Here is a 20641-nt window from a genome sequence, read left to right on the forward strand (position 1 = left end):
TACCTCTTTTCTCACGTGAGAAACTACAAATCCTAAAAGACACCTAACCTCTTATTAATCGAAAATTAAAATGAAGAGGTAGAAAAAAGAGAAAAAATAGAAATTAGAACATAGGGAGACGTGTCGAGAAAATAATTGGAGAGTTAATGAAAATTGATTCAATCTTCTGATTTCTTTAATTTTTTTTTTAGAATGGTTAATTCAATTATTATATTCATTCCTTCACTATTTTTAATTATGCAATATAACCTTTTTCCTATTCATTGTCGACAAAATAAATTCATAACTATAATTATCAATTAATAAAATGTAAAAACTTTTTCTACCTTTCCTTGAATTAATGAAATAGATTCCTTGAGATTTAGGATTGATATAAAAAATTTATTATTGACTTTTTAAATCAAATAAGCCAAAAAGATTTGTGTGGGGGTTATAAAAAGTTACAACAGTTTAGAAGTACTAAACAAACTAATTTTTTGAAAATGGGCAGAACATTCATTCTTAAAAAGTAATGGTAAAGAGTTAGGTTTTTCTCTGAATGAGTCTTTTAGAATTAAAAATAATAATAATAATAATAAAAAATTGGGACTTTTGAAACTTTTAAAAAAACCCCTCAAAAAGTCACATTTTAAGAACTTACTAATCAAATGTACATATTCTTCAAAATTCAGAGACTAAAAAGATAATTTTTCCTTAAAATTATTGTTTCCCATGCTTGCTTGATGGGCTTTATCGTCATATGCCCTTGTGTACTTTTGCTAAATTATATAGTCAAAACGTTCTCCTTCAAACGGTTAACGTGGCCCGAAGAGAATGTCTTAACAAACAAAAATAAACATTACAACAAAAGATAGAACTTGATGTTGTAGACAACTTAACAATGAAGTTTAACAATTCACGAGAAACAATCCTAAAAGGGTTCAATCCAGTACCAAGAAGTTTTTTTTTCTTCATCATTTTTACTATACAGTACCAAGAAGTTCAACAGAAAGAGTAAGTCTAAAGAGCTCATATTTTGAAGCATCCTAATCACATCTTCTTTCTCAACCAAGTCCCCACCCTCTTGGTTGATGCTGGTTTTAAGCTCCTTTGAAATCTAAAACAAAAAATATCATACAAATAACATCAGATAACAATAAACACGTTACCAGATATGAGCATATATTAAAATTTCCTTACCTTCCTCCATTCTATGTGTTCTCGAAGATCAACTCGTGCAGTGTCCTTACTAAGCCAATTGTGCAAGCATGCAAAAAACTCAAGTAGATTTGGAAGCAATGTAAAGGACACGGGATCAATCATACCCTCACTAATACTAAACGCAGATTCAGATGCAACTGTAGATACTGGGATTGCTAATATTTCTCGGGCAATTTCCTAAGAACCTTGTATCTAAGAGAATTATACTTCCACCATTCTAATATGTCAAAATTCTCCTCTTGATTCACAAGAGGTTCCATTAGGTAGATGTCCAACTCTGTTGCAGCCTCAAGCTTTTTATCCTCTTCCATCTCATCAAACATATCCTTAAAACGGAAAGCCTTAGTAACATCATCTTTTGTAGAACTTTCTCCTGCATTTGAGTGACGGGCCATGGCTCGAGTAGATGAGGCATTGTTGACAGCAGACAAACTATACTCGCTAAATAATTGTCTCAAAACATCTTCAACCTTCTTATACATCTCTTTTGCCACATTGGCCTTAGACATTTTACTAAAGCAATATTCCATAAATTTCAACTTGTATCGAGGGTCTAAAACAACGGCAACATACAACAAGTAATTAGTATTTTCACTACTCCCCCAACACTTATCATACTTCACTTGCATTTTTGTTATCATGTCTTTGAGAACAAGATTATCACTATTGGAAGAACACTTTTTAATATAATTTTGGATGGTGCTTATCTCATCGAAGACCACATTTGAAGGGCCATGACGAGAACCAGAGAGTCTTAAAGTTGCTTCATAAAATAACGATAAGAATGGAAGAAGTGTTCTGACAACCTCCCAATCTTTGCTGGTGGGAATATCCTCTTCCAAATAAGCCATGTCATGGATCTTTAGTCTTTCAAATGCCTTTTCAAATTTCTCTGCTACCTCAAGTATCATGTAGGTATAATCCCACCTATTCGGAAAATCAAGGCACATGACACCCTTGCTAGATAAGTTCTCCTCTTTAATACATTTTTCAAAGCTATTGTATCGTTCAGGAATAGACCTCACAAACCGAACAACATTTCTAATCTTTGATATCAACTCATGAAAATCTTCCATGATATCACATGCAATCAAATTTATAATATGGGCACAACATTTAACATGCACAAATTTATCATCCATAACCAACTCATTCTTGAAATGGCGAACTAAATAAGTAATAGAAGCATCATTTGAACAACCATTATTTATGGTGAATGTCAATACTTTTTCAATATCCCATTTGATCAAATATCTTACTACTTCTTTTCCAATAGTCTCTCGAGATTCTCAATTGGACAAAAATTAAAAATCTTCTTCTGCATTTTCCAATTGACATCAATGAAATGTCCGGTAAGAACTATATAGTTTATATCTTGATCCGACATCCAAGTATCAATTGTGAGAGAAACTCTAGGACCTTGTTCCACAAAAATCTTCCTCAGAGATTGTTTCTCACTCAGGTATATTTCCAATATATACCTAGCTACTGTACGTGAAGAGGGAATGACAAACTGTGGAGCATATTTGCACAGAGTTTGCTCTAAAAACTTTCTAAACCCTTTACCTTCCACAAATTTGTAGGGTTGGCAAAAAAACTTGACGGGGAAGGTCTCCGAGGATTCCCCAATTTGACCGGGGATGGGGACAGTATCCCCGCCCCAATCCCGACCCCGACCCCGACTAATCCCCGACCCCGAATTTATATATATTTTTTTATCCCCTCCCCAGTCATTTCTCGTTCTTTGCAATCTGCAACAAAACATCCCTCCCTTCTCGCTCTCGCTCGCGCTCTTACTCTCGCTCTCGCCCTCACGCTCGCCCTCGCTCGCTTTCACCCTCGCGCTCTCACTCATCCTCCCCTCTCGCTCTCGCTCATCCCTCCCCTCTCGCTCATTCCTCCCCTCCGTTGAAGTCTGCCATGAATGGGGCCCCGCGGGAACCCTGTTTCCTCGACAGGGAATCCCCACCCCCGTCCCCACCTTCAAATGGCGGGGACGGAGGCGGGGATGGGGGACAATTTCCCCTATGGGGCCGGGGACGGGGGACGCCCTCCTGCCCTGCCCCAGCCCCGTTGCCAACCCTACAAATTTGAGAGGCAATTTATCAATTACGATCATTTTTGCAATTAGTATATTTGCAACTTCAGAATAAAAAAATCCACAATTCTCACCTAAACTCTCCTCTTCCTCCTTTTCACTGTCTAAAATCAAATTCTCTTTATATCCATCTTCTACCCCACCACAACAAGGACGACCGAAAGGATACTCGTCACAGTAGTTCTCGGGGTGTGCTTCCATATTTTCCATCCTATTTCTCTTTGTACGATTGGCGTATAAAGCACCACAATATTCATACTCAACATAAGGATCATCGACTTTACCTTTTTGCTTCCTATGGTTTTGATCTCTCGTAGTAGCATAATCTACATTTTCATCCTCATTCGCAACCTCAACCTCGTCTGCACATAGGGTATTCATGATTTTCCCTATAAGAGTTTGAAATAACTAATTAAAGTGGATCTAAATCATTAGAAGGGAGTAGGAAATAAAAGGTAAATAATGTGCATTGTCTCTAATTCTAAGCTAACAAGAAGATTCAATCAAAACTAACATAACTTTCCATTTCAGTCAATATCAAATGTTAGTTTCACTATCAATTGATTTTTGGTTTGTCAAAAGAAACAAGAGAGGGACAAACCAAGCTCCCTTGAAACTAGCCATTAAAATTGTAGTAGGTTTCAAAACAAATTTGGTCTTTATCATTAGAATCTTGATGAAAGAGTATCATACACTTTCTACTGTTTGAGCCAAACTTCGTTTATTTCTTTATTCTGACTACTTCACATGATTTGGACAAAAAATATCGAAATGTTGCAGCTAAATAAATGGTTCAAGGAAAAAATAGTTTTTTTTTGGGAAGTCGGAGAGTTTTGATTCTTCAAAGTAGCGAAAAATAAGATGGTCAAACTATGATTTCAAAACCTATTTTCATGCCGACGTGGGATTTGACCAAAACTGAAATAAAAAATCATATAAAAAGCATGTTGGCGACTTCTTAGGGCAAAAAATGACGATGAAAATGGCGGCTGGCGGTCGGATGAGCAACCATCGAAGAGGGAAGAGAGAGGCATTAGCGTTGAGGAACAGTCGAGAAAATAAACAAGAAAGCACCGGGACAGAATATTCGAGCATCATAATCTAGCGAAATAGAAATGCAACGATCAAGCTTCGGAACTTACCAATATCGGAAGACGTTGGCGACTTTTCCGACCCACGAGTGGCAGTGGGAACAACGGAGGAGCAAGTGGAGCAACCGGAGAAGAAGAGGATGGCGGCGAACCAAGGAACTACCTCAAATTAAGCGGCACGAGATAGCACATTTTAGGTGCTATTAGCCAATATAGAAGATATCTAACAGATAAATACTTCATTGTAATCATTATACTATTAATTAGTCTAGTTCTTTCTTGTGGGCATACTACCTCCCAGACATGGGAATCTTGCATCAAATTGGGATATCAATCTTTATGTCTTTATTTTCTAGTTTTCATTTCAATTTTGCTTATTGTATTTCTTGTTGTTTTTAACATTTTGTATGACGTATGGTGTTAGAGCACGCGACAGGAAAACACAAGTTAACCAACGCGTTACCTAAGAAGACCTCGGGAAGAAGGCATCAATTTAGTGACATACTCGTAGAAAAGGGCTTCTTTCCCAAGCGCCACCCTCTGCCAATATACATAACAGAAACATAAACGCATTGAGGTGGAATCAGTTCTGCGTTGAGCACACCCGTATTTGGCCCAACCTCGTCCACATGTTCTACAATAGAGAGTTTGATATGGAGAAGAACATAACTTTTGTTGATGGGGTGTTAGTGCGCTTCTCAGCTGACAAGATAAACAAAGTGTTCAACATTGACAGTAATCCAGATGCGGAAGTAAATCGCATCTTAGAGCAGCCAATGCCAAGCCAATTAGAAGATGCGTTAAAGACGATAACCAAACCTGGAAGCAAATGGCAAACATCGAGAAATGGAGAAAAAATGTTAGCTTTCAGGAATTTAACTCCAGACGTGAATTTGTGGTATTACTTGATCAAACGGAGCATCATGCCTACAACGCATGATGAGACATTATCAAAGGAACACGTCCTGGCTACCTATTGCGTCATGCAATGCATCCCTTTGGACGTTGGAAGAATTATAAGGGATCAGATCAAGGCCATCAAGACTGAGCCACGAAGGCAACTCTACTTCCCATGGCTGATCTGTGCACTATGCGAACGCGGGGGCATCCCTCTGGGGGATGATCATAAAGATATCGATGGCTTGATAGACATAAAGTTAGTGAGGCGTCTACTTCGCGGTTCACCGTATCAACCTGCCTTACCTGCCAAGGAAGTGGCAACCAAGCCTCGATCATCCAAACGTGCCCCCAAAAGAAGACGCGTCCAGATTGTTGAACATAGCGATGAAGCTTCAGAGCACGAAGAACATGAAGCTGAGCTTGAACTTCCGGCTGAAGAAGTGCAACCAACCCTCAATCTTACTTTTCATGACTCACCATTGGCCCCGCCAGAAGGGAGTTCTGATCAAACGCATCAAGAACCAACTCATATAGATCAGGAAATCCCTTATTCCCTTCCTTTGCCCCCACCAAGTCCAATTCCCAACTTTGTGCCTCATCCAATAATTTTTTAACCAACTGGGCTAGGGTCAAGCAACACAGCAAATTTTGAAGATCCAATTGGAAGAAATGAAGAACCAACACCACCTCAACGCAGCGTAGACTTGAAGAGTTGAAAACTTTTATCAGTGATCAGTTCAGACCACTGGCCGCATCTATCGAAGGTTTTCAGCAACAGAATCAGGTTCTAAGGGATTATCTAAGGCAGCAAACAAGACGGATGCAAAACCAATTTGTTTACACAACGCAATACATCAATCAGGTCTTGGTTGGAATGTTTGCTCTGTCTCCACTACCTGCCTATTTTAGAAACCCCATGCGTTTTATGGATGAAGGCCCTGAGGAAGAACGTAGAGATCCAGCACAATAGAGTTTTGAGGTGTTCGGTTATTTTTGTATTTTGATTTAATTGTTCTTTTGTATCGCACAATAGAGTTTTGGGGTGTTCGGTTATTTTTGTATTTTGATTTAATTGTTCTTTTATATCTGCTTGACTTGTTTGTTTACTTCATGTGAATTTATGAAAACAAATGAGAAATTCCTATCATTTTGTTCCTTGCGTTGACCTTGGCATACTTGATTTTTGTTCTTTAGATATTTTCTAAGTCTTGTGCTTTGCCTGACCTCAATGATATCAACTATATGAAATCTATAAGTATAGAATAGGCGTTAGGAAAATCAACAAGGCCTGAACTTCTCTAAAAAGGTTATGTTTACCTTCAAACGCGTGCAAGCTTTAGTCTTAAACTCCTTTCAGACTCTTAAAACCTTTTTGAAATTTTGTTTCTTTTTTAGCAATGAGGATTTAGCTCGTCTCCAAATTTGGGATGAGTAGCTCATCTCCAAATTTGGGGATGAGGAAAATCTGAGTTAAGACGCATCAAACGAATACATCACAAATAAAAGGGAACAAAATAAGAAAAATGTTAAACGCAACTCCTCTATCATTACTTCAAAAGAAAAACCTTAAAATGACATGAGTTTAGTTGGAACAGGCACTTAGCCGTAGTTGGATGCTCGCATGACACCCATAGGGGCAAGCCAAAACGAAGTTAAGTCTCCTAGACCAACACGTCCCATATAACTCATCTATCTAGAAGAAATTATATCTTGAAACACATGAATATTAGATATGAGTTTAGTTGTGAAGGGTTCTCACCCGTAGTTAGATGCTCGCATGACACCCGTGGGGGCAAGCCAAAACGAAAGTGGGATACCTGGAACAACGCATGGGTAAAGTAAAAATTCATAATTGTTTTTTTTTCTTTTTATCCAACATTTATCTTAAAAAGTGCATCTAACACATTGCTGGTTTAGAAAAAACGAGAATATTTTGAGAAATGAAAGAAGTTGTGATAAAAGGTCTGTTGCACCTAAAACTAAACATTAGTCCTTTTAGAAAAGAGTCAATCTGAGTTATATTTTCCAAACTCTTATCTCAAGCTTATGATTGAATATGATGAGAGGCAAAATCTGCACACTTAAGACAAAGGAGATAACAAAGAATTATTTTGGAATGCTTGAGGACAAGCATTGTTCAAATTTGGGGGTGGTGATAACTTGTAGAAATACAAGTTATTTTTGTTCTTAAGTTGGAACAACTAAGATTTTAATGATAGATTCTCTTCATTTTTAGAAGAAACACATGGATTTATTCAAACATTAGTAAACTCATGCAAAAGAAGTTTTATTACTAAATATCGCGGCACTAACACATTGTATTGCAGGATTTCAACGCAAGGATTAACGCTAACGCATTAGACAAGTGCCGCAGGAAAAGCTCTAACGCATAGGCCATGCGTCAGAGGGAGTTCAACGCAGAGAAGATTCATTGCTCCAGGCTGATTGTGTCACATTACCACTTGCAAGTATGAGCACTTCCAGCAGGCGGCGTCTGAAAAGCTTCCGAGAGTCAGGCGGCTAATAGGGCATGGACTTTAATGTTGCCCATTCACCAAGTGGACATGACCAACACCTATAAATAGATGAAGTCCCACCAGAGTCAAGAAGTTCGAAAATTATCAAGATCCTTTCTCTCTGTATATTGTAGTCACAATTTTGGTTCTTAAAAGCTGTGCTGTGGTGCCAGACGATTAGAAGGGTTGAGAACCACCACCACTGCCGGTCAGGGAGCGGAGGAAGCCACTCTTGAGAAAGACACTTCATCCAATTCCTATACAAGTGATTGTACACAGCGAGATTGAGCCAAAGAAATACAAGAGATTGTATTCTTTGGCTTGACTCAGTTTCCTTCATCTCATTTATGGCTTTCACTTCATTTAATTAAATATTGCTTTTGTAAAGACTCTCTGTTTCTTTATAAAATTCATATATTTGATCCATCATACTTGCCATTGTTTATTTTTTAACGCATTAATACTTTATGCCAAACTTCATTCCAACACTCAAGAAAACTTGACAAATTGGTAAAAAAACATCTTTAACTTAGATTGTTCAAAAGAATAACTAAGCTGCATCAGGTAGGACGCCTAGTACAGCTAGAGATAGACTTATTGGTGTCTATTGCATTCTGTGTTAGACGCATGCATCCTAGAGATAGGTTTTGTATGTTATTCGCATTGAGAAATGTTGAATGAAGTCTAACGCATGAACAAAAGATAAGCAAATCACTCCATCTCATCTACATCACATCCTGGTTTGTGTACATTCATCTTAGACCGACGCGTCCACTTATATTAAACTCCATTCTCACATGATCCATCACTAACTACTCAACTCTTTTGCATCTCTTGCATAGGCACAACAATTTAGTGTAAATAACACATTTCTCACATTTATTTAGGAAAACCCCTACAGTAGATACAACGCAATGTCTGCATTTGGTTAGCTGAATCCCTGAGTTCGACCCTATACTTACTAGGAACCTAAATTAGATTTATACTTGAGTCTGGTTTAGGAAAAATTGAACGTCATTATTGGGAGTTGTGTGTGTTCTGTTGCATATATCTGACGCCCCAACGGGTTACAATTACTTAAATGCATCAAAGCATAAATGCATCACTTATACTTAGAACTTATTCTTCCAATTTATTTTATACAAAATACTCCTAGAGCGAATCACGATAGCAACGAACACATGGACAGTGAGGTGACCCACTCTATGGAGTGTGAACATTCTCAATATAAATGTATGCAATCATGAAGGTCTTTATCTTAGAAACTAGCATCAGGTAATAGTTACAACTATTATGAGGTTATGGTGATATATTTTGGAATGACAAATGCTCTACAATATATGGGGACTCAAAAGCTTCATTTAAGTGATATTTTTAGACTCGTGCATAGGAGAGACTAAATGGTGATATGTGTTTGTTTTAAGATTAGAAAGTAACATGATATTGTTTCAGATAAGTTATACAATTCATGGCTGGAGGTGAAGACTTTCTGAAATGTGGAGTTAATGCTAATTAAAAGTTCTTTGGCAGAATTATTGGTCTGAAGAAGCAATTTGGAAACATGAGAATGAGATAAGAACTAAGTACCACGAGTCTTTAAGGACTTGAACTTTCGAGGGCGAAAGTTTCTTAAGGAGGGAAGAATGTAACATCCCGAATTTCAGAAAAAATCAAGTTAATTATCTAAAATTATTGAATTTAAATTTCCCTTTCATTTGGAAAATTGAGGTTAAATTGAAATAATTGAAAAAGTTTTATTGATTAAATTGAATTTAATTGATTAGATATTCGAACTGATTATTTTGAAAATATTAAATTTTGCTTCCCTTTGATTTTGGATTTTAGGGCCAACTTAAAAAAAAATAAAATAAAGAGATAATTAATTTCATGTGGTTTAATTGATTTAAATATTTGGAAGGATTTAATTCGTATCAAATTGATGGATTTTATGCCCTTTAATTTTGGTTTTTGAAGCCTAAATTAAGATAATTTAAAAAGTTAATTGATTTATAAATTTAATAGAATTTTTGGAGATTTTGGAGATATTGTGATAAAATATTTTATTTATCTTTTAAAAATTTGAAAAAAAAAATAAAAGAGTTGATATTTTTTCAAAATTAAATGAGAGTGAAAAGAGGCAAAAAAAAAAAAAGAAAGCAATTCGATTTTTGAACGACAACTTTCACAAAATTGTCGATTGCTGAAGTTTGAACCGTTGGATCGTGCTCAAATTGAATGGTTGGATCGTTGTTTGAAGCTATGATTTGTTCGTAATTGCTGCTGAATAAAATCTGCAAAACTAGAAATCCCTCTTCTCTCCCACTCTTGCAAACCCTCCTCATGCAAGACTCTCGCTATCAGCTGCTAGCCTAAAAATTTATGCCATCCGACAGCAACACCCGCTGCCTATCTATAGTATCCATGAGCCGACGCGGCATCTACCACCACTGCCTGATCTTTGTCGGAATCTGGAGAAAAACTTTGGGTTAGACTTATTTTCCTCATAATTTGGGAGGTAAAATTCACCCATTTGATTTTAGGTTAAATTAGTAACCTGTCTTTGGTGTGAAACTTAGATTCAAGATTTGGAAGTTTTAAGGCATTGACCATCAAGCTAGAGACCATTTTGTTTTGCAGAAAATTGGTGAAAATCGGTAAGTTTTGTAAGTTGTTGGATGGTTATTCTTTTGGATTGAGAGTAATAGTGGAAAATTAAGTTATTGATTTTGGATTTAATTCGTGATCAGATTGGCTAATTGAATCAAGTTTTGGAATTTTTCTTGGACCAAGCCACAACTTTAGATTGATTCAAGTGTGCTAAAAATGTTCTAAGGAGATTTTGTTTTGTGTTTTTTACCAAGTTGAGGTAAGTGGTACTATTATTGGTGTCTTTGTGTCAAGCGACCTAGTCTAGAATTATAAAGTTAACTAATGGACTCTTGAAGCATGATTTTGTCATTATGTTTTACTTGTTGCATGACAGTTATAAGTATTATGAACATGTTCGAATTTCTAATCAGTACTGATATTATGTATGTGATGCATGAATAGACCAATAGAGTGGTTTACTGTCTCGCCTTGACACATGTTTTATTTCAGAGGACCTACGGGTCTAGTTTCATGTTTGACGGTGTGCCTACGGACCCTTTGACATGCGTGAGTCGAAAGGTTCACATTCATGTTATTTTCCATGTTTGACGATGTGCCTATGGGCCACTAGACATGCGTGAGCCGACAGGTTTACGTTCATGTTACTTTTTTTTCATGTTTCATGTTTGACAGTGTGTCTACGGGCCCTAGACATGCGTGAGCCGACAGATTTACGTTCATGTTATTTTCATGTTCGACGGCGAGCCTACGGGCTGCTAGACATGCGTGAGCCGACAGGTTTACGTTCATGTTATTTCCATGTTTGACTGTGTGCCTACAGACCGCTGGACATGCGAGAGTCGACGGGTTCACGTTCACGTTATTTTCATATTTGACGGTGTGCCTACGAGCCGCTAGACATGCGTATCAAGGCAAGATAGTACGTCTTTTAGTTTTCCTTTCATCATAAAAACCCGATGTAGTTGTATGAGCCACAGACTATTTTTTTTGCTCGTGGATGCATAACCTGATCCCCGAAATGGGATCACTTACTGAGTATTTTATACTCAAACTTTCTTAATTTATGTTTTTCAGGTACTAATAAGAACAGACCGGCGAGTGACGAGAGGGACCTGTGATCGTGCCATATGGGACATGTAAATCGCTTCCGCTCAGTTTACATTTTCAAGCTATTTAAAAGTTTTGATTTGAAACTCAATGTTGGTCAAAATTTTATTTGTTTAAGTTATTTTTTTTTCCATTATTTTAGGGGTCCCGAACAAAGGTTTTACTTATTTGTTATTTATTTTAGAAAACTATGTTTATTATTTTAATGAAATTTAATTTCTTCAATGGTCAAAATATTTTGAATATAAAAGTGTAATTATGAGTAACGACCCTTATCAGAATGCTAAAAGGTCGGATTGTTACACAAAATCCATATACACCAAAACAAAATTGACGATGATAATAGACTTATTTAAATTGCTTAGTATCTATAAAAGCAAATGAATTATCATTGCGGAGGAAGGGAGGAAATAATTGAGTGACTTGGGGCTAGGGTTAGAAGACTCTAGAGGCGAGGTTCCAAGTGCCTTAAACTTGGTTTATCCAGTAGTTCTTGATCTCTATATTTCAATATATTCCAATTCTTGGTTTTAAGTGGTATCCTAGCAACACCCTTATTATAACTCAACTAATAAAAAAGAATATATCTCCGACCCAAATATTGAAAGTTTAAATCACTCTACAATTTTTATCTTTCAACTTTACCTTTGATTAAAAAATATATAAGTATATAATGTTCGAAGTAGAAAATACATGGAAATATTATCAAATTTTGAATTTTCTACCCAACACAAACTAAAAAAATAATAAAAACATAGAATACGGCCTGTTTTATGCGAGAAATTCCTAAGGTTCAAATTCTTATTTTTAAATAACCTATTCATGCGAAGATTTACCTGCCACCGCAAGCTTGGAATAGTAATAGAGGGATGATTATACGACTCTCTTTCTTACATGTTATAACAACCTGATTTTCCAATCCATCTTTTATCTCACGTCAACAAATATTTTTTTTTCTTTTTTCTCGGGAAAAAATGGAACTAAAATAAAGTGATATATTAACTAAGAATAAATTTGAAAGTTTTAAAAGAATGGGGACGAGTGAGGAATATTATGTACCAATCTATATATCTAAGATACAAAAGGAGGACCAAGAGGACAAAACAGAAGCCTGCTCAATAAAGATTCAATTGGCTATATAGAAAGGTATCAAGCAAATCAGGCTAAAGCTAAGAAGAGCACAAACTTTAAGGAAGAAGATAAAACACAAGGTGGTTAAATAAGCAGAAGCTAAAGCTGGAAAATTCGGCGCCAATGAAAGATGCAGCATACGAGATATGGCGAGCAGAGGCATTCGTGCATGCCTAAGCAACCTGGATATAGTTGGATTATTGGGGATGCTTGAAGAAATATTGTTCACGTAGAGCTTTTCTTACTCTTTTTCTTTCTTGAAGCAAAACTGCTGGGTCCAATCTCTATGGACATTCTTTTGGTCCTGTGATCATAAACACATTCAGTAAGGATACAATCGACATGGGACTTGAAATGATTTGGAACAGAATGGAAGAAAGTGACACATATATTAGCTATCGGTTTCTTTTACATACCGCTTAGACAATTCATCTGACTCGTTTTCACCATGTTTATCTTCATCTGACTTGTTTTCACCGTGTTTATCTATATCCTCGTCATCTGAAGAGGAAAGGAACCAATTTTAGTAAAGTACAATTGTCACTCCACAAGAAAAGACAATCAAGATATTGTAGGCACAAGATCCTATGGGTTGGGTGAAGAATTATTTGCCGTTAAACAGGTCAGACAAGTAGACAGTAATTCATCACAATAAAGAAAGTGAGCAGTTTCCACAAGCATCAAAAGAGAGTTTTATTCTTTCTTTAATATATCTATGGCATCGGGTAGACTTCTTCATGAAGATTTTGCATACCTCAATGGCCTCCAATAGACAAAAAGAGTTCTTAACTTTTCCATTCAACTTAGAGGCTTGAACCCAAGACTTGGGATAAGCTTCCACTTACAGCTTGAATTCTTGGTAGGATCATCCTTATACTAAAAATTAATAATGTTGATATTCCTGAAATTTTCTGAAATCTCCATGGATGGGTTCTCTTTTTGGATCATTTCATTTAATCAATGCAATTGTTTCCTATCCAGAAAAAATTAATGTCCATAGATGTAATTTTTTCACAATCAATCCCGCTATGAAACATCTTCTCCTTTTAGCAGAGGCCACATAAGATTACCCAAGAAAGAACAATATATTTATATGTTAAACACACATACGTGCATTTCCTTTCACCGAAATGTTCTCATCTCATAAGATTTCTCCAATAATAATACTGTTAACTATTTCAGTTCACTCCCTGAGAATCCAAAGTTGAAAAGAAAACTAAAATACTTGATTTCAAGAGATTGGACTAAAACCAAACCAATCCAAACTAACATCAATTTCATTTGAAGTTAATGTTAGTTTCACTTTCAGTTGATTTAGTTGATTGAGGTTTCATCTTACAACCCTACCTAATCATGGGCAACAAAATCCATAACCGAAAGAAACGACTTGTTGGCTCGAGCAGAAGGCTAAGACAAAGCTGCTTCCTAAGTCAGTCAGGTATGGCTTTGCTCCATCTGATATGATTCCCAACAGTCAGCCTTAGACTAAACTCCCTTGAATAAGAACCCAGGATTCAATCCTATATGTTGCCATCCCCTCTCTTTGGTGGGAAGGGGATCTGAAGGTTAACAAAAGGGGAATTGACACAAACCTTCTCAAGCAACAGTAAAATCATGCAGCCAAAAACCACCCTTCCCAAACTGGAGGCCAATGCAGAAGAGTAAGTAGACTAAGGGTAAACTCATTTCCATGCTGAAAAAATTAGACACGTGCATATCTCCCCATCAGAAGAAATAAATAACAGTGCAGGAAAAAGTTCAAGCTCCTCTAACTGCTGGGAATATATGATATGACTTGGGAACAAACGATGCTTAATAGAATTACAGGGGTCCCTAATTGCTTTATCAAGTTCCTGAGCTGGTACATCAATGGCATAATACTCATTGTAGCAACTGAAATCTCATCATGTGGCAGACAAGTAATAAAATCTCTCAGAGGTCTAATATAATTTGTTAGTGCTCTCTGAACTCTTGAAGAATTTTCGGTGGTATTGTTGACCATGCAGATGCTTAGTAAGATGAAAATCACCAGTGAGATATAAAAACTCCAATTAATGGAAAAGAAAGAACCCAAACTATCCATAAGATTAGAAAATCCACTACTCATCGTAAGGGATAGGAACAAAAGCGTAGTTTTCCATCCATATAAGAAGGAGAGAGCCATCTTTAAAATCACCAAAGAAATCCACCAATACTCAAAGAATGTAGCCTTGCCAACCCACAGAATAATTTGAAAAAGAAAAAATGATGGTTGACTCACAGAACTATATTAGATCCTCCGTCAATAATTCTTGGATTTCCTTTCTAAACACTAAGTCCCTGCCTTTTTTTAATGAAAACAACTTTCATTGAGAAAAATTGAAAGAATACATGGGCATACAAAAAAACAAGCCCACAGAAAGGAGAGACACCCTCTACAAGAAGGAGCTCCAACTATGAGAGATCATGCCTACAAAATAATTACAAAAGGTCTTCGATATTGAAGCCTACAAAGATACTGGAAGCGGGCAAAGGACCAAACCTCCTTAGGATCCCTTTCCATATCCCTAAACACCCTATTGTTCTGCTCACCCCACAAGACCCATAGAATCGCACACACCCCCACCATCTACAAAAGGCAACCCTTCTTCCCAAAAGGTGGATTGAGGAGGAACTTCTCAATTTAGCATCTCTGTGACGAACATACAACATACCAAATGTTGAGAGGAATAAATCCCAAATAGTACAAGCAAAATCATAGTGCCAGAGAATATGATCCAAGTCTTCCTCCGCCTTCTGATAAAGAATACAGTAGAATGGCCCAACAAACAAAGGCAATTTCCTCGCAAGCCGATCCAATGTGTTAGTTCGGCTGTGAAGGACTTGCTAGGTAAAGAACCTCACCTTCCTAGGAATCTTAATCCTCCATAGCACCGAAAAGACCAACACACCTAAGGGAGAAAGATCGACCAAACACTAAAAGAAAGACTTGCATAAAACCCTTCCAAAAGATTGAGGCTCCAAACTCCAACATCCCTCCTCCCTAATCTAAAGGGATAATCCTCGAGTATTCGCCTCCCTATCCGAAAGAGAGGATCGGAACCCAAAAGAGATATCTAGGAGATATCCAAACAGCCAAAAGACAAGCAACCTAAACCCAAACCAAAATCCCACAAGCCATAAACTAAACCCAAGAAAGAACACCCAAGGTCCCTCTACCACAACCATTAACCCCAACCTAACTTCCTACCTTACTTTGAAAATTACAGTTAAAAGGGAATAATTCACTCTTATTAATTCATTAATGAAAGTTCCCTTAAATATATATTCAAGAGAGAACCAGCTGTCAAACTAACTAACAACTATGGTTAACTATAACAGCTGCAATTACTAAAAAGAAAGCAACTAATTACAAGTGTTATTATGTAAGAGAAAATAACGAGAGAGTAATCACATAAAGGTTAAAACCATTTTCAATGTGCATCAGGTTCACACTTGATGTCATACTACCCAACTCATTCTAGATTTTGCATTCAATGAGCTATGACATTTCCTCTTTAGCACGCTTGTGACTCAAATGAAAATGTAAACGTAAATATAATGTCAAGTTTGAAAAATTGACAAACATACCCATTGCAATGATTTTATCACCTTCATGCTCTGAATCTGATCCTGAACCCCATCGGTCTCCTCCATCATCATTATCCCAGCGCTGCCCTATTGGAGGCATCCAGAAGGCATCCTCTGGGTCGCTCTCCCCATTGCATTTCTGGGCTTCGGAAATAGTCTCCTCCTGTTCCTTCTTCTTCTTCTTTGAATTTTCTTTACTTGGCTTAAAAGCCTTGGCAGCCTTCTTCTTGCCTTGCTGCTCTCCTGATTTAGCCATCGAGACTTTCTCTAACTCCTTTTGCTCTACAATGAGAATATAAACTTTCTCAACACTTAATAGTACCCATGCATGCAATTTGTTTCTTGAGCTCAACGAGAATCAGAAAACTTGTCATGACCCCATCATCGGTAAGATAAAGGATTACAATAAAATCCATGTAGACTGAAAAATAAAAACCTAATTTGTTGAGGAAACGTTTTCCATTAATGTGCTTCCATATATGTTCCTCTGTTTTGTTGATGGTATCACCAGTCAGTTTGCATTTTAGCTTCGAACTGCAAAAAAAAAAAAAAAAAAAAAAAAAAAACCAATGCCATTGATTTCCAATTGAACATGAATTTTTTTTTTTAATACAACAACGGGATCAAATCTCCACGGGACAACTGAACATGAAATTGCTGACAAGAAATGGAAAAATCATTAAAAAATAACTAAAAGACTACAGCTCAAATACGAAGAAAAGACGGATGTCAAACTCAATGAGACCCAGATCAACAACTTCCAAGGTTAATGGAGCTCACATTGAAGGTCTTTAAAAAACAATAGCAACCAGATTTTTTTTTGGATAAAAATAGCAACCAGATAAATACTACTCTACTCGACTTCAATTTCATCCTTAACTTTTTCAATTCACAATCTGCAGTCCATCAAACAAAAGCAGTACTTCAATGAAATTCCTATTAATTTCCACAGAAACCAAGAAATCGACAAGTTCACCGAGCTAAATTTTCTCTTATTACGAATCTCCATGTATGATGATAATGAATTGTATGTACATATAAGAAGGAAGTTTAGAGTACCGAGAGAGAGGGTCCTGCTCGAACATATTGAGAGGAGCTTTCCGATGGGACAAAGCGAAATCGATGAGGCCGAGACGGCAGCGCTTGGTCCGAGAATAAGAGTCCTTATCCTTGGCAAGGACCTCGTGGCCAGTCTCGACGCACCGGAAGCGACCATTATCGAGCTCTGTGAAGGTTGGTTGCCCGAGAAGGTCCGCCCCTTCCACCTTCGCCGCCGCCCTCTCCTCAGCGGTACTCGTCGCCATTGATGGGGTTTGATTTGTGGGAGAAATATCAGTGGCCTCGGGGGTTTTGCTCAAATAGGGTGGTTTAATAAACTATGATATTTTTGAAAAATTTGTATGTATGACCTATTTCTTGGATCCAAAATATCAAATGATCCATTTTTAAAAAGTAATGTCAATTGACCCTCTATTAACATCATCGTGATACTAGATTACATAAATTGCCCTTACTAAGTGCCTCACATTATATGTCTCACTCTCATTTAGTCAAACACTCTCGCTTTAGCTTTAAATTCCCTGATTTGATGTGATTGCTCGTCAGTGTACGAATGATTTGACAAGTTTCACGACTGAAGCCTCAAATCAATAATACCTAAACAAAATAAAATGGTGATTTTTTTAAACTCTAAACTCCATTACAACAGTGATTACTACCTTGGTTTTCAACAGTGTTTTGTTAAACAGAGTTTTTTTTAACGGGGATTTCCAAGACGAGGCTTTTTCAGAATGGAACAAGTTTTCCAGAACAATGTTTCATTATTTTTGTTGTGTTATTTTTGGAAAGGTAAGAATTGAGCATTACGAAATTTTGTTCGGGAGAGAGAGAGCGAGAGATAGAACGAGAATGAGAGAGAACGAGATTAAGAGAGAGAGAGAGCGAGAGTATACTTCAATTGCTTGTACGTTTTGTAAGATGACAGAAAAAATGTCTACTTATTCGATATGGAGGTGATTGGGATGAGAATGAAAGTTCGTATATTGGGGACGAGCTGGTAGGAATCATTGTGCCTGTTACATTGAAATATGAAGAACTTAAATCTCACATTTACAAGGTTACAATTGTCAGTTCTTCAAAGTTTGATCTTATAATGAGAGTTAAATATAAGCTTGAATATGAAGCCCCTCCACAATACATAAGGAACAATGATGATATTCGCTTCCTTCTTTTTCAGGAAGAGCTTAGTAGACTTCAGTTATATGTAACGCTAAAATCGAATCAGGACGAAAATATTAGAGTGGGGTTCAGAAATGTGAATTATGATGATACGACTGTGGATAGACAATACTAGAAATCATATGAGTTTTGTCAGGAAGAGGATGATATTTCATTGTCTACCAATACTGTACCATCAACATTATCACTAGACAACGACCACATTAATTCAACATGATTGAATTCAATGAACTATAGTGATACAAAATTGGGCGGTACTTCAGTTGTTAATAATGAGAGATCATCTAGACTAGATAATATGAATTGTGGTCATCCAGAGCAATGTTGTAGTCCTTCAGTGGATAGTAATGAGCAACCAGGAGGATTGAATGAAATAGATTGTGATCATAGAAATGTGTGTTGTTCTACAGTAGCTTCAGTGGTTACACCATTTGTGTCTTCGAGTCATAGGGAAGAGTTGATTATGCCTGGTACCTCTTTATTTGGGACAGATGTTGAAGTTGGGCAATTAATTTTTTAGTAAAAAGGACTTGAAAATGTGGTTATCTATTTTGTCCATCAACAAAAAATTTAAATTTAGGGTCAGGAAGTCAAACAAATTTTTGTTCACTGTCAAATGTATTGAGGAGATTTATAAATGGAGCCTTCGTGTAGTGAAAATGAAAGGGTATGTTATATTCAAGATCATAAAGTACTCATGTTCGCACACATGTTCCGTCGAAATTCTGAATCACGACCATAAACAAGCAACAGTTAGGTTGTTAGTCAGTTAATTAAAGATAAGTTTATAGGCATAAGACGTATTTATAAACCTCGTCATATCGTTGAGGATACGAAGAGAGATTACTATGTGGATATAAGTTACAATAAAGCGTGCCGTGCAAGGGAGCCGTATATGATCTCACTAGAGGTACTCTAGAATACTCATACGCCATACTACATGCTTATGAGGAAGCTTTAAAAATAGAGAATTCAGGTACAGTATTTGAGATCGAACTTGAAAATTATGTTTCAAGTATATGTTTATGACATTAAGGTCTTATATTAGAGGTTTCGCAAGTTGTTCGCCTGTAATAATTGTTGATGGGTTGCACTTGAAAGGAAAGTACAAAGGGACCATGTTGGTTGCAGTTTCCATGGATAAGAACAATCAAACCAACTAGCATATGTAATAATGGACAATGAAACCAATCGATCACGAAAATGGTTTTATGTCGAGTTTGAAATGCACTATAGGAGAACCCGATAATCTGGCATTTGTGTCTGATCAGATGGTATCTATCATCAATGTTATTCGTGCATTTTTCCCACGGCATTTCATGGATTGTGCATGTGGCACATAGAACATAATCTTATTACAAACTTTTGTTAGAGTATATTAACATGCAGCGGAGAAAATCAGAATCAATAAGCACTCTAATTATACTTAATTTGAGTTTCAAACATGCTTCAAAGAAACTATTACATAAAATGGTTTGTTGAACACAATACCTTTGATGAATCCTCTTTATACTAGTTAAGTTCCACGTAAAAGTGCTTCAATCTACAAGTAGACCACCACGAAGATCACTATTCCCTTACAATGATTGTGTGGTGGAAACACTAAATTGAGCTGGATTTCATGAAGATATGAAGAGGGTTTTGGTTTCTGCAGAATTCTTCAAGAAGTTCTTGAAAGCATGAATAAATTATTCAGCCTAGCACTTCAATTTATAGAGCTTTCATCATGCAAATGCAAAGCTTGCATGAATGTCAGCTCATACTTCATGGAAAAAATGGAATTAGATGAATAAGGTGCCTTGCACATAGTGGAGATTTCTAACTAATCTCCACTTTTGAATTTTCAAATTTGGTTTTGTTTTCAAATTTAGTTTTCAAAAACGTTTTCTAAAAATAATTTCCAAATAAAACAATTTTATTTGAATTATTAGTTATATATATGTAAAAAAATTAATTCAATTAATTAATTTTAAAATAAAACTAATTAATTAAACCTTTTAATTAATTTTGTTAATTTAATATCTAATATTAAGTTAATAAAAGACCAATTCCATTGAAATTAATTTTATACAATTAATATTAAATCATATTTTAAACATTAATTTATTCTCCAATTTCGTTTAATTTCGATAAAATTAAAC

General features: G+C 36.4%; 2 protein-coding genes across 3 annotated transcripts; both read right to left on the reverse strand.

Moving 5' to 3' along the window:
• Window positions 1–763: 763 nt before the first annotated feature.
• Window positions 764–2276, reverse strand: LOC150032725 (zinc finger BED domain-containing protein RICESLEEPER 3-like). Its single transcript, XM_090307002.1, has 4 exons — window positions 1408–2276; window positions 1180–1315; window positions 974–1096; window positions 764–817 (listed from the first exon to the last, which is right to left on the reverse strand). The coding sequence occupies exons 1-4, from the start codon at window positions 2274–2276 to the stop codon at window positions 764–766; spliced, it is 1182 nt and encodes a 393-aa protein (XP_090163128.1).
• A 10221-nt stretch (window positions 2277–12497) lies between these two features.
• LOC120089874 (uncharacterized) lies at window positions 12498–17640 on the reverse strand. Of its 2 annotated transcripts, none has more exons than XM_039047301.2 (5): window positions 17322–17640; window positions 16699–16796; window positions 16284–16544; window positions 13070–13154; window positions 12498–12957 (listed from the first exon to the last, which is right to left on the reverse strand). In XM_039047301.2, the coding sequence occupies exons 1-5, from the start codon at window positions 17564–17566 to the stop codon at window positions 12879–12881; spliced, it is 768 nt and encodes a 255-aa protein (XP_038903229.1). In that variant the 5' UTR covers window positions 17567–17640; the 3' UTR covers window positions 12498–12878. The 2 variants fall into 2 exon arrangements, with proteins under 2 accessions (XP_038903229.1, XP_038903228.1); XM_039047300.2 differs by having other exon boundaries at window positions 16263–16544.
• Between the last annotated feature and the right edge of the window lie 3001 nt (window positions 17641–20641).

The sequence above is a fragment of the Benincasa hispida genome, chromosome 11 (assembly GCF_027475165.1).
Source record: "Benincasa hispida cultivar pf3 chromosome 11, pf3_genome.v1.1, whole genome shotgun sequence".
NCBI classification, from domain to species: domain Eukaryota; kingdom Viridiplantae; phylum Streptophyta; class Magnoliopsida; order Cucurbitales; family Cucurbitaceae; genus Benincasa; species Benincasa hispida.

Coding starts and splice junctions, on each gene's coding strand:
- LOC150032725 (XM_090307002.1), bottom strand. CDS start 2,276: ATGGAAGATTTTCATGAGTTGATATCAAAGATTAGAAATGTTGTTCGG. Junction 1,097..1,179: donor AACACATAGAATGGAGGAAG/GTAAGGAAATTT, acceptor TTTTTGTTTTAG/ATTTCAAAGGAGCTTAAAAC. Junction 818..973: donor TCTTTCTGTTGAACTTCTTG/GTACTGTATAGT, acceptor TTGTTTGTTAAG/ACATTCTCTTCGGGCCACGT.
- LOC120089874 (XM_039047300.2), bottom strand. CDS start 17,566: ATGGCGACGAGTACCGCTGAGGAGAGGGCGGCGGCGAAGGTGGAAGGG. Junction 16,797..17,321: donor GAGCAGGACCCTCTCTCTCG/GTACTCTAAACT, acceptor TTTTTTTTGCAG/TTCGAAGCTAAAATGCAAAC. Junction 13,155..16,262: donor TGATAAAATCATTGCAATGG/GTATGTTTGTCA, acceptor TTTCCTCTTCAG/ATGACGAGGATATAGATAAA.